At 47.8% G+C, this 12,615-nt stretch overlaps 1 protein-coding gene across 5 annotated transcripts in view; it reads right to left on the reverse strand.

Annotated features, from left to right (window-relative positions):
- Window positions 1–12,615, reverse strand: part of HIPK2 (homeodomain interacting protein kinase 2) — a 136,954-nt gene that overhangs the window by 25,844 nt on the left and 98,495 nt on the right. For all 5 annotated transcript variants that reach the window (XM_042795578.1, XM_042795577.1, XM_032996310.2 and 2 more), the window contains exons 3-7: window positions 10,669–10,792; window positions 8,465–8,584; window positions 7,642–7,728; window positions 6,348–6,532; window positions 2,353–2,515 (exon numbers count right to left, since the gene is read on the reverse strand). In XM_042795578.1, the coding sequence (XP_042651512.1) occupies window positions 2,353–2,515; window positions 6,348–6,532; window positions 7,642–7,728; window positions 8,465–8,584; window positions 10,669–10,792 (679 nt within the window). The remainder of the gene's footprint in view (window positions 1–2,352; window positions 2,516–6,347; window positions 6,533–7,641; window positions 7,729–8,464; window positions 8,585–10,668; window positions 10,793–12,615) is intronic.

Raw genomic sequence — 12,615 nt, forward strand, 5'->3', positions numbered from 1 at the left:
GGACACCGAGGAGCACAGAGGCAAGGGCAGCGATGGGGAAAGGAGCATGATCTGCCTGAGTAACTGCAGCTGTACCCTACCACGGGACCTCAGAAAACGCTACTATTCCCAAGTCACGCTGTTCTCCCATCACGCGCAGAGCTATAGGAGAAGGTCACAGTTCTTAGGAAAAAGAAACCCAGTACGTCCACACTCTGTGAAGCCTCACCCTGAGAGGGAAGACTCATTCCAGTCTTTCCTCTACCTCGTACCTAGGGTGGGACATGCCCCTTGAATTGTGTTTTGAATTCAAAGGAATCAGAAGGCATAACGGGAGGTAATAATGCTACTTTCGAAGACCAAATTTCTCTTGGCTTGACTTTAAAATCTCTCAGAGCAGGAACTCCGGCAGGGGATGTTGCAAAGCCACAAAAATTAGCCCAGTACTCTGCGAAACACCTAGAAATCTGAGGATGACTTCTTTTTTATTTGGACGGAGTCTGTAACAGTCGCAGACAAACAACCCCGAAATAGCTCTGCCACTGCTCTATAAAAATATACCCCCAGCGTTCACATCTAGGCAGCTAGGCTCCACCAGACCAAAGCCCAGCCCTCCCCTCCATCCAAACGCACCAGCACCGCTGCTGGAGATGACAGCTCAGGCAGCGCTTTCTCACGGTGGACGTATGAACCCCGGACGAGACTTTAATGAAAGCTGCGGGAGGCAGCAGGCTAAGCATTCCGCGCTGCCCTGGTGGCCACGGGGCCTGAGAGAGGTGCCCGTGCTGCACTGCCACAACCACAGCCACGAGGGACGCGATGGTGAAACACTTCTTCCTCCTCCTCCTCCTCCTCCTCCTCCTCCTCCTCCTCCTCCTCCTCCTCCTCCTCCTCGCCTCCGTGCAGAGGCAGAGAAGCGCAATCCGTTCCCCTGTGCAACACACCGGGCAGCAACCATGGCAGCCCCCACACTCCTAATCTCAGGAGCCCTAACTGGGAGGAGGCAATCCCCAGACGTTTTGCAGAGACGGGGAACACCAGAGAGCCGAGAGGAGTGCTGTGTTGAAGAGAACAGTGAAAGGTTTAGAGCTCGGCCAAATTAAAACTCCCTTCCTGGAAACGTTTCTACCACTTCTTCTAGGAACACCGGCGATACTGGTTCTGCTCATAACACACTCCCCTTGTGAGAATTCAGAGATTACCACACATCTCGCCAGCCAGCAACTGATCTTAACATCAAGTGAGTTGTGAGGAAACGAAAGCAAGTCTGCATTTCCTATTGGCAACTGTGGTGCAAATGGTGCCTCTGCCCTGCAGCTAGGGCCTAGGGGAGCGTGGAGCACGCACTTCTTTAGTCAACACCTCAGAAACAGCCAAGGAAGGAAATCAGTGTTTGTAACTAATCCTCTATCACACCAAGCCAGGACCTATCTCTGTCTGCATCTCCTTAATGAATTGTTCCAAAAGACCTTCTGTGATCACATGCATCGAGAACTGAGTCATCAAGTCTGGTTTTCTGGGTGACACAGGAACACCCTGTACATCTACCCAGACTCCTGGAGCTCCCTTGCTCTCCAAGCACCGTTTCCGCAACGCCACCTGCAATCTCTAGAGTGAATCTTGAGCAGCCTGTTCCCAAAAGGCTTAAAAGACAGTAGCGATTTCTTGAGCTTCAGCCTCCTAGAGTGCTGTCCCTGGAGAGCTTCCTTTCACTGTTGTAATACACTGCAGCAAACAACTTAGCCTGTCAGTCACAAAAAACTTGTCAACCCAGCACCCCCCAACACCAGGGCATGTAAAACTCATCCAAGAGTCCAAAGCATGATTACAAAGCCAGAGCCCACCAATATAGGGTGCAATGTGTTCAGGGTGGGGATATGTGCACAGGGTCCCCACGTCAGCTCTGGCACCCGGAGTAAAACCAACGAGGGGTAAGAGTAAACATCACCACTAAACTCTTCCTTCCCGTTGAGTGGTTAGAGTGCTGTGCCTGTTGCAGAAGGGTTTAAATTCTTTTTACTTCAAAGCCAATTTGAAGAAGTGCTGTAAAATCGCAAATACTTCTGCCTTACCCGGGGAGTGCAGTCCTGTTTGCTGCATTAAGGGACTAATGAGCTTTTCCCCATAGCAACTTCCCAAGTAAGCAGGATTTATCACCCCCAACAACGAGGACAACATTTCACCATCACACAAAATGTCACAAGGTTACTGCTTGCCTGAAGAAAAGAGAATGAGGAAGAGCGGAGGGAGAAGAGTAGAAAAGGACCATCTTTTTGCAGGCATGTTAAGTGGGATGCTACTTTGCTTTTCATCTTCTAGACCCTACTGACATAAACGTTTCAAGCCCTGGCTGCTCCTGATCGATGCCCTTACCTGGTTGTGGACTGTGTTCAGCTGGTTGTTAAAAGTCATGGTCAAGTTGGTCGATGTACTTGGGGCTACATGGGTGATGAATGGTGTCTTGCTCTGGTTCACTGTGTCATACATATTCACCCGCCGCTTGCAGATCTCCATGTTCTGGAAGCAGGACTTGACGCTATGTAAGGAAAGGGTGGACAAGGAAGAAACAGAAAATCAATCAACTGGCCAACACAGGTAACAGTCCGTCACAGCGGCCCTGCACTAGGTCTCCACGGCAGGTTTGGCACTTTCTAGGCTCTTAAAGCCCTTTGCTATTTTATGCAGGTCTCTCTTAACAGTCAGATTAACCCTGTGCTGAAGAGGGCCAAATGGGTGTCAAGATGAGAGCGGCTGCTCTGGGACTCCTGGGTGCCCTCACAGGTCTGAGCACTGCAATGTAAGTCACAAAAAGCAAGCAAATTGGCTGCTCTTTAGGTGGCAGAGCAAGAAATACAAAGTGGCTATTTTAAAAGACTGAAAGAGACTGAGAGCAAGAAAAAAAAAGATAGATACTGGGTTTTTTTCTGATTGAGCCTGAGAGGAAAAGACAACTCATGCTTTCTGCCTCAGTGTAAGCCTAAAGGTAGTTTTACAAGTCTATTGCAAAGAATAATTTTGCTGTTCTTGGTCACTGAGATCCCTGAGAAATCTTACTTGTTCCTTTTAAAAAGTAGTTCACCGAGAGTTGAGTCCAGCCAAGCGGTTAAAACATTGCCCCTGTCTGGCTAAACACTTCTGCAGATGCTTATGTTAAAGCACATGAGCTGTCCTCTTCCAGTCAATGGGACGATTCGTATCGCAAAAGGTTATGCCAAATCAGATTCATCAGTGTCCCGAGGGAATCAGGTTCTGAGGTTATCTCAGACTGAGAATTGGATCTCTGGGGGAAAAGATTGCAGCTTCTGCCTCCACACAGATTTCCCTTCAAATGTTATTGATATAGCAATGGAAATTTTGAGAAGTATCATATTTTGTATCCCCAGCAAAGGAGATGAAATACTCTCTGTGTTGCTAGAGTACTCTAGGTGTCTGGTACACGAAACTGCTGGTATTTCATTTTTATAATTGTGATACCAAAGCATAGAGAGGTTTAAGGGGTAACAACATAGCGATATTGCACAAAACTGTATTTCTAATAAAATCTCGTTTTTTCCAAGGTCTAAAAACCAATACACGTTTTCCACAATTGTTCCATAATAATTGTTTTTACAAATGTGACCTCAGAGTCTGAAACACAATGCAAAAAAGCATAAAGGCATTTATTTTATTTCCATTATCCCGACCCAGAAAAATAGAAAATCCAAGCAGTGAAAATCAGCTGTAGCTATAAAAAAAATCAGCTGCATGCATAATTTCTTTTGTAACGATCTAAGCTGTTAGAGGTAGGGGAGGTAAACACATCCTCATATAATTTTTAAGAAACAAAATTTCTCTTCAAAAGGAACAAACTCTTATGATCCCTAGGGTTGGTCAGGAAGAGGACCTAGGTCTTTTTATCCCTGTCTTGTCTCTTACTCACATGGTCATCTTTCTTCTCTTACAGGTAATATCTTGATAACTGGATCTGTGCCATAAACACCTGCAGATAAGACAGGCTCAGGACACTGTGCATAGCTGTGCATTATGTGCATTCATCTAAAGAACTATGAAATACCTGTAAGTCACAGAACATTCAGAAAAATCAAACACTTACCAAATAAAGACTATTGGATTGCATTTTTCCAGTAAAGTATGAACATAATTCTCCCTCCAAAGAGTAGAAAGCACTGGAAAGACTATATATGCTGTACATGGCAAACTATATGTGTTACCAAATGATTTTATATAAAAGGTATAATCTCTACTAAGATAATACTGTGTTCTCCATCTTTACTTTTAAAAAAAAGGGGGGAAAAAAAAAAAGAGGGCAGGGAGAGAGCAAAATGGACGGAAGGACCGAGAAGTACCCAACAAGTTCAGAGCCAGCCAGTTAAATGCATGAAACGGGGAGCTACACTCACTTTGCTGTTTGGAAGTGAGCAGAGTAAGCAGAACAGCCCCTCTCAGGCTGCTCAAACTTGCGGCCTCTCTGAAGCACACGACGGCAGAGATTCCTTCCAGAAGCTACATCTTCCATATATTCTCCCTTTCTCTGCTGCCTGATTTACTTTCAAGAGAGATTACAACTCCCTGCATCTCTCGAGGCTTTGAAGTTTCTGTTCTCAAAACCACAGGCAATCACAGACAAAATTTCCATCAACTTGCCATGCTGGTTATAGCTTATTGCTCTCTTTACCAATCACCGCTTCCAACGTGGAGGGGCTGCGTGGGGTTACACACCCAGCTGGCACAGCATTTAGTATTCAGAGACCTGATGTTGATCAGGTTATTTGGGTAAAATTCTCATTGCTATCGGCCCCAGTGATGTTTTCAACCTTCCCGGGGCTTTGCCTGAGCAGACACAAGTGAGCACTTCAAAAATGAAGATGCAATTACGGTCTGTTGCGTTAGCAGAAAGATTTCTGACGGCAGTGCATTATGCCACAAATCTCTCCCCTCTTACACAATCGGTTGTTGCAGAGTGAGAAGGACTGTTGCAAATTAAAAGACTTTAGTATACGATGGTGACACTGTCAGAAAATTCTGTCTTTTTTTTATTTATGAACATTTTTACATGAAACTTACTTTCTCTCTGTTTAGCACAACAATCCCCCATCTTGTTTTCATTACATTTATCACTTACTATTTACTTATCGATAACAAAGCTCAAAGATGTCTGTGCAGGGTAAGTCTGGGTCTACACAGATCGCGCACCCACTACCTCCTGGTAAGCAGCTGCTCTTAACCTTGTGAGAAACGTAACAACAAGGCAGCTACAGCTCCTTCACAGAGGGGAAACTACCTTAAATGAACCTGAAACACTGCAGGCAAGAGCGCACATGCAGGCAGGAGAGGTGACACAGTAGCCTATTGCTCTGCAGCACCCACACAAACATACGCTGTGGCTTTTTAAGCAGCCCCCCTTCATTTCCATACCCGAGCTCCTCACAGCCGTTAAACACGGGAGCACGTGGCGCCCAGCGCAGCACAGTGCTGCCCCGGCGGCGCTGCTCTCCCGCCAAGCAGGAGGGACAGCCCGCAGGAGCCCCCTGAACCGCAGAGTGCTGCAGAGCAGGATGCTCGGCGCGAGGTGTCCTGAAGGCTTCGGGCAACTCCCACTGCTCCCCTGCCTTCCCTTGCTGCTGCGAAGCCCGGCCCTGCGCCGACTGCCCGGGGGACAAGAGCGACGTGCTGGGTGCAGGTTTCCTGCGTTTGGGGCTGCTACGCTCCGTGATGCAGCCCTGGGAGAAGGGGGGGAGGCAGGCTGGAAGGCGTGACACCTCTTCACATCTCCATCGGGCAGTGGAGCCCATCCCCGTTCCACAGAGAGGTCAGCCGAGGGCAGAGCACGGTGCTTAAGGTTACACAGGTGGGCGAGAACTAAGCTGAAAACTGAACTCCTTGTTCTGCCGCCTGTGCCTGTAAACCAGCCTGCCGCAGCAAAAGCTCTCCCCTTAAAAAGCAAACAGCCCCAAACTGACCCCTGCAAGATGGGAAGGTTCTGGGAGGAAGGGTCGGCTCCCCGCTGCAGATAAAGTTGATTACTGCAGTAACAATCAGGACTATGTTACTTTGAGATATACTGATACTTTCAGCTCTAATTGCATAATTTCTTCTGCATTTTAATGCAAACATATGTAATTATTGAATATTTACATAATGAACGTAGCACGCTCTGGAGCGTTTTAAATGCCAAGCACCTACAACACAATTCTTGCAACCTGAAGAGTTGGCAACCCTTTTTTTTTTTTTTTTTTTGACCAGAAAAAAATTAAAACTTAGGGCTTAAGCATGTTAATAACGTCCCTCGGATACATTTGATCACCACCACTGCCAGCTCTCCTCTTCACCCCTCAATTCAAAACCCAAGGGAAACGAAAGCCACGTACTGTGTGCTGTGAGGGAAATCCAGCAAGTGGGTCATGGTGACAAAAGGGTGGTTCAGAGTTTCAATGGGTGTTATTCTCTTATCTGCATCTATCGTCAGCATCTTCTTTAACAGATCTATAAACTCCCGCCGGTCCGCCTTTTCCACCAACATATCGCTTCCTTCCAAATCTGTTGTCATGTTCACCTAAAGGAGAAGGGACAAGGGTGAGTGCTAAAGGGAAGGAGCAGACGGCCAGGTCTCCAGCAAACCGTTGTTTACTCCTGGCTGGAGCACGTGCCCCGCAAGCCTCCCCGCCTGAAGGGGCAGCTGCTGAAGCCACGCGGCAGACTCCGCGGTGGCTCGTCGTCTGGCTTGTGCATGTCAGAGCTCTGGACAGACTGCTGAGCGTTCAGCTCGCTTGGGTCAACGGCTAACGAAACATTTAGTCACCCTCCACTGAAGATGAACAGCTTCCATGTGGTAGCAGGCAAGCTCCGATAATCAGTGTATTTATCATATGAAGGACTGTGCTATCAGATACTTAACTATGTGTCCTGTGAACAAAAAATATATAAAGCAAGTAACAACTGTCAGTGTGTCTATATGGAACATCCCACTCATGTATCAGGCGGTAGGAAAAAAAAAAAAAAAAACCCATTACGTTATTTCATCCATTTATCCAGTCTCCCCCGATTTCAGCCCTCCATTTCTGCACGTTTGCTTGTGAATGCTACGATGCCTCGACTCCGCCCCGGGTTTGTGCTGGTGCTGTGCACCAGCGCTGCGCCAGTCCCGTGCACTGGTTTGCCAAGGCAAATGCCAGTCGCAGGAGCGGCTGGGCCGGAATTCACCTCCACGGCCGCGCGGAATTGCCGCGGCGCGTTGGTGCTCCCCGTTCCCCCAGGTAGCCACGTTTCACAGAGCGCGCGCTCTTCTGCGGCCGTGGCGATTATTTCCAATGTCACCGTTTTACAAAGTGGAAATACTAAAGCACAGAGACGTAAGTGACTTGCCAGTGGTCACACAGAGGAGCGCTGGAGAGGCGAGAGAAAACGGGGGATTTTAACACTGAGAGAGGTGACTTCGCCGCTTTCCAAGGCTGCTCTTCTACAGCCCACTGAGCCCACATGCCCCCATGTGCAGTTTCCCCTACAAAGCAGCACATAAGGAGCTGATTTGGTAGGCATAATCCTGGTATTTCTCAGGAGCTGGCACAAGAACTGGATACGCAGAGAAATCACGTCGTTCCCCTTTGTGAGCGTTGCCCGAAAGCACGCGAGGCAGTCTTGCTGGTTACTCACCAGTGCTCTTACCTGTGCCATGTCATCCAAACAGTTGAAAATATACTTTCTCGCTTCCTTCGACTTAATCCCCGTCTCTGCCTCATGATCATCTGGCGTCTGCTCAAAACAGGAGACAGGCATTGACCAGAGCTGCCCCGCAATCAGCCGTGGGTTATGTGCCTTACCCTGCTCTCATCAGAGACTATTCTGTCTTTCTTGCCGGATGACAATTAACATTTACACTATCTCCACTACGGCTGTACGACAGCTTTTGTGTCACAAGGTGATTTATCTCTTCTTTTTCACTTCAGACGATCCTCCCAACTATGGTGGGAGTCCCAAAGGTCTCTTACCCCCACCCCAGCGGGAGGCTCAGCAGGCCATCCTTACAGCCAGAAGCCCACTGGCCTCTCCTTGGCGACCAAATGCAGCCAAACACGCTGGTACCAGAGACTCAGGGCCCACCTGCATTACTAGCAGTTTTGATTGGCAGAACTAAATGTCTTTTTTTTTTTTTTTTTTTTTTTTTTTTTTCTTCCCCCCCCAATGCATTAGGTATTAGAGCAAAGTCTGCTCAGGGCATGTTTCATTTAAACTACACATCAATTCATTGACTACTTAGAGGGAGATTTCCAGGTCAATTCCAGACTTAAATTTCCCCCAAAGCAGGGCCAAGCAGGTGGGCTAAGGGCTGCAGACTTCGGGGATGGCAGCTCTACCTCAGGCTGTACCCACCCCAAAGCCCGTACTGCACTGCAAAAAGCAGAGACCTAAGCTTCGAGGTGACCTGAACGTCCCCTCGCTTCCAACCAACAACTACAAGGTAAAGGAAAGAAGGTGAACATCTTCCTACCTTCAGTCTCCACAAAGGATACGGTGAGTCTGTATCCCTGTTGAAAAACCTCGTAGTCTTTGTCCCTGCACTTAACAAATACTCTGCTGGTAAGCCCTGTGTCTGTGAAATATAGCGAATCTGCAAGAGAAGGATGAGAGGTCACTATCTGAGAATCTCTGGAGGTCCTCCTTGAGCAGAGGGGCAAGGAGGCGTTTAAAACAACAGAACCAAGAAAGAAAGAGAAAACGTAGCACATAGCTAGACTTCACAACAAAAACCAAAACAGTGCAAGGAATGAGGGAAGAGAACTCCCACAGAGCATCCCTCCGTTCGTGCATCACCCTTACGGCACGCTCCCCCAGAACCGCGGGGTAACGGGAGGAAAGCCCCGAGGTTTGGAGGGCAAAGAGTAAGACCCACCCAGAGATTTCAATGGGGTGTTTCGCCGCTTTGCACCTTTTCATGTCACACTCTTCTCTCCAGGAGGTAATTTCAACAATTTGATGTTTGCACTCTAACTTTGGCTGTTTTCTCCCCCAGCTGAGCGCACAGCCTTTCCCAGGAGCAGTTTGGAGTTCAAAACGGAGGACTGTGAAGTGACTGTCTTTGAACTTAGCTGAAATATACACTCAAACGAACTGACACCCTCATGGTATGTAAAGTACTTCATCTCTATTGCCTACATGAATTAATTTGTTATTTGGGTTACTTCCATGAGTGTGACCTCGCTGGCACTCACACAGCCAAAAGATGCTTACACGTGTTTCCAGGATCTCAGTGTTAATTTATTTATTCAAAAGAGAAAGGGTCTGTGTTTACACAATTAGAGACTGATCTCACACACGCCTGGGGTGCCACAGGAAACCTGAACTTTGGCATCTCCCGGCACCTGAATGTTTCTGTAACATCGCTGCAAAACTACTAAAACTAGTCATCTACTCTAGAAAATTCTAGGGAAGGATGGAAAGTGGTTTTGAGAGAAGAGACAGAGAGGGGTAAAATAATAATTAAAAAAAAAAAAAAAATAAAGGCATAAAAAGTGCAGCTGTGGTTTCAAAGACTTCCAAGCACTCAGGACCCGGCGCAGTGAGCGTGTTTTGCTTGAGGCTGCAGCCCCCGAGGTCCGTCGGAGCCCCGTGCACCCGAGAAGCACCAGGATCCTGCCCGCAGCCCAGCACCAGCACTGCGGGGCCACTCGGGCCGCGCTGAGCGGCCAGGATCAGTCCCTGACCCTTTCCCAGCTCCCCAGGAGCCCTCACCATAATTCACTGGAGGGAGCTTTGAGCTGGGCAGGTACATATGGTGATTTCTTTTTCAGCTGTGTGTTTTATGGCTTTTGTGGGGGGAGGAGAAAGCAAGCTACTCTTCATGCTTGGTATCTGATTTACAAACACTTAAAAGTTTTGCAGATACATCTGATTTCCTTTGGAGACACTAATGGCCCTGCTCTTCACTGCTAGTTATTTCCCCTGCCAAATTTCACCTTTAAAGCTCTGACTGAAAAATACTAGTTACAAAGGAAGAATCAAAAAATCATTTGCATATATGAAAAACTTCTTTATTTATTACCTTGCTCTTATTTTTTTATTTTCTAAAAGAAAAAAAAAGATCCTTTTCAGGCTTCATTTGCAGAAAGCTAAGATCACCCCGAAGAAGACTATGTGAATGGGAAGTGTTCTGCAGCCCTGGCTCTAGCAGCCGCTGCACTATCAGTTTTAGGACTACAAAAGGAGCATAAAAGCCTATAGGGAGAGAAGCACGACAGCTTATATTAACTGGAAACCGACACCACTGTGAACATTCTCCTTCTTGTCATTGCTTTTAATATGCACCCTTGTAAAAGGGATTATGAAACGCAGTAGAGATCGTGCAGTTTCTTCTAACAAATAAACCTTTATTCAATCCTTGCTGTTACAGCCGAGAAAGGGTGCCTGCTCGGCTCAGTGAGGAGAGACAAGTACAGAGCTCTCCAGTCAACGGCAGTGTTGACTCTCGATTGAGATTTCACTTCAGCAGGCAGGTCTTAAAAGCCAGCGGACTAAAGAGCACACTGGTTATCTATAATAAATACCCCAGGTGGATGGTGAAAAAGTTGACCTGGGAGGGCAAGAAACACATATCCCTGTTAGCAAAACAGAAAAAGTTGGCATCTGCTCATGCTGACAAAAGATGGGAAAACCACCCGTGCGCTTGCCAGCATCCAGGGCGATATCCGTACCCACCTGATCGTACTCCGAAGCTCCCGGGTACAACGGCCAGCCCAAGAACAGCTCTGCAATGACACATCCCAACGACCACATATCGATTGCTTCACAAAACGGTAAACCGAGGATGATTTCGGGGGCTCTGCAAATGAAGGCATTAGAACACGTCAGCAACGGGAGCCGATCTGCCCAGCTGGCGCGGGGAGGCCCGCGCGGAGCGCGATGCTCGCAAAGCCGCCGCCTGCCAACAGCCGCCGTTGCTCCCACGGAGCTGAGGGCCCCACGGGCCACCGGCACGGCGTCTGCCAGCCAAGCACACGTCGGTGAATCTTTACCCTTGCAGGAGAGTCCTCCGGCAGCGTTTAGCCAAGAGGCAGCCCTGCGTTTCACCGCAGTTGGCAAAGGAGAGAACTACCGTTATTTGCATTTGGCAGGTGGGATAACGAAGCACAAAACAAACGCTGCACGTCCAAGGCCACCCTATTAAGGCCCTCACTCCGGGCTCTCAGGCCCAGCTTGCCGTCCTGCGGAGGAACCCGGCGGATTCCCTGCGGTGAAGCATCCTCTGTTCACACAGCTTGGTGGGCTTCACAAACAGCCAGACATTAAATAATCATTACAGGATCGGTATAAAAGGATTACCGACTTTTTAAACAAATGGATGTAACCATAAAACAGAGAAATAACATAATTAGATCCATTAGACCTAAGCCTTTTCCTCGGGAGGAAGCAGCCAAGAAGCCTTCACTTCCCAGTCTGTCCCAGGCATCCGATTAGATTTCCTCTTGCCCCCCAGCCCAAACAGCCAAAAGGCAGCAGCCCTCCCGCTGTGCGTTTACTGCCGGCCTCAGCAGATGTCCGCCGAGGCGCCTCTGCCCAGCCAGTCTCAGCATCAGCCCTGCTGAGGAAGCAGAAGACAAGGTAAAAACTTTGCTTCGGCTCTCCAGGAGCATCCCTGTCCAGGGCACGGAGGAGACGCCCAAATAAGCAAGACCAGTCTCAGCTCAGACTTCCCCAGGACTTTAAGCTAAGGGTCATTTCACCTTTCAGCCAGGTAGAAGCCGGTGTAAAATGTTAGCCAGATACCATGCAGTCAGGAGACACCCCTCCCTCCCCCTCCAAGGGGGATTCGTCCCACTGTCTTGGGATGGTTTGAATGTTTCTTCACTGAGACTAGACAAGCCCCCTAAGCTCCAGTGGCCAAGGTGAGACAAGGTGAATCCTCCCCTTAGCACCCCAAATGCTTTGTGGTCCAAAAGCAATTTCTATGCGAAAGAATCAAAACTATCTTGCAAATACTGAAAACCTTACACAAAACCCACCTCTGCACACAAACACCTTCCTTACTTTCCCCACCTCAGCCCAGACTTGCACATGCAGTTAAGTGCCACGGTTTCTATTTAACACAGGGATCACCTAAGGCTTCTCTCCAGCTCTTCTTGCAGGTCTTGCAACACTTCTAACACCCTGGCTGCTGGAGTCAGGTGATGTACAGCAGAAAGAAAAACTTAACTTTCCCACACTCCACTAACTATTTTAAAAAAAAAAAAAAGCAGAAGACAGATAGAAGAAACAAACATACATAATTTTAAAACTTTCATAATTTTAAAAGTAGCCTTGGGATTTCTCAGGCCCTGATCCGTATTTTGAAAACGGCTGGGGTTGACTACTGAGCAAATCAAGTGCTACCATCCAAAGCTGGAAATAGGACCCATGGTTCCCAGTTTCCCATCTGTCATCAGGATAAGATCTGACACTAGTGAGATCATACTAAGGATAACCAATTGCAGTGGAAAATATTATGTTTTAATCACGCCATTACACAGTCATGCAAAGACAAGTCTTTAGCCAAGAAACCAAGCAAAATGGGTAATTTTTTCCAAAGAAATAAGCAAAGGCCCTGTAGAAAGAGTCCATGCCCCATCTTCATTCCACAAACTTCCCCAATTTTGGGTTGACTAGTAA

This window comes from Tyto alba, unplaced genomic scaffold (genome assembly GCF_018691265.1).
Source record: "Tyto alba isolate M040663 unplaced genomic scaffold, T.alba_DEE_v4.0 Super-Scaffold_21, whole genome shotgun sequence".
In the NCBI taxonomy this organism is placed as follows: Eukaryota; Metazoa; Chordata; class Aves; order Strigiformes; family Tytonidae; genus Tyto; species Tyto alba.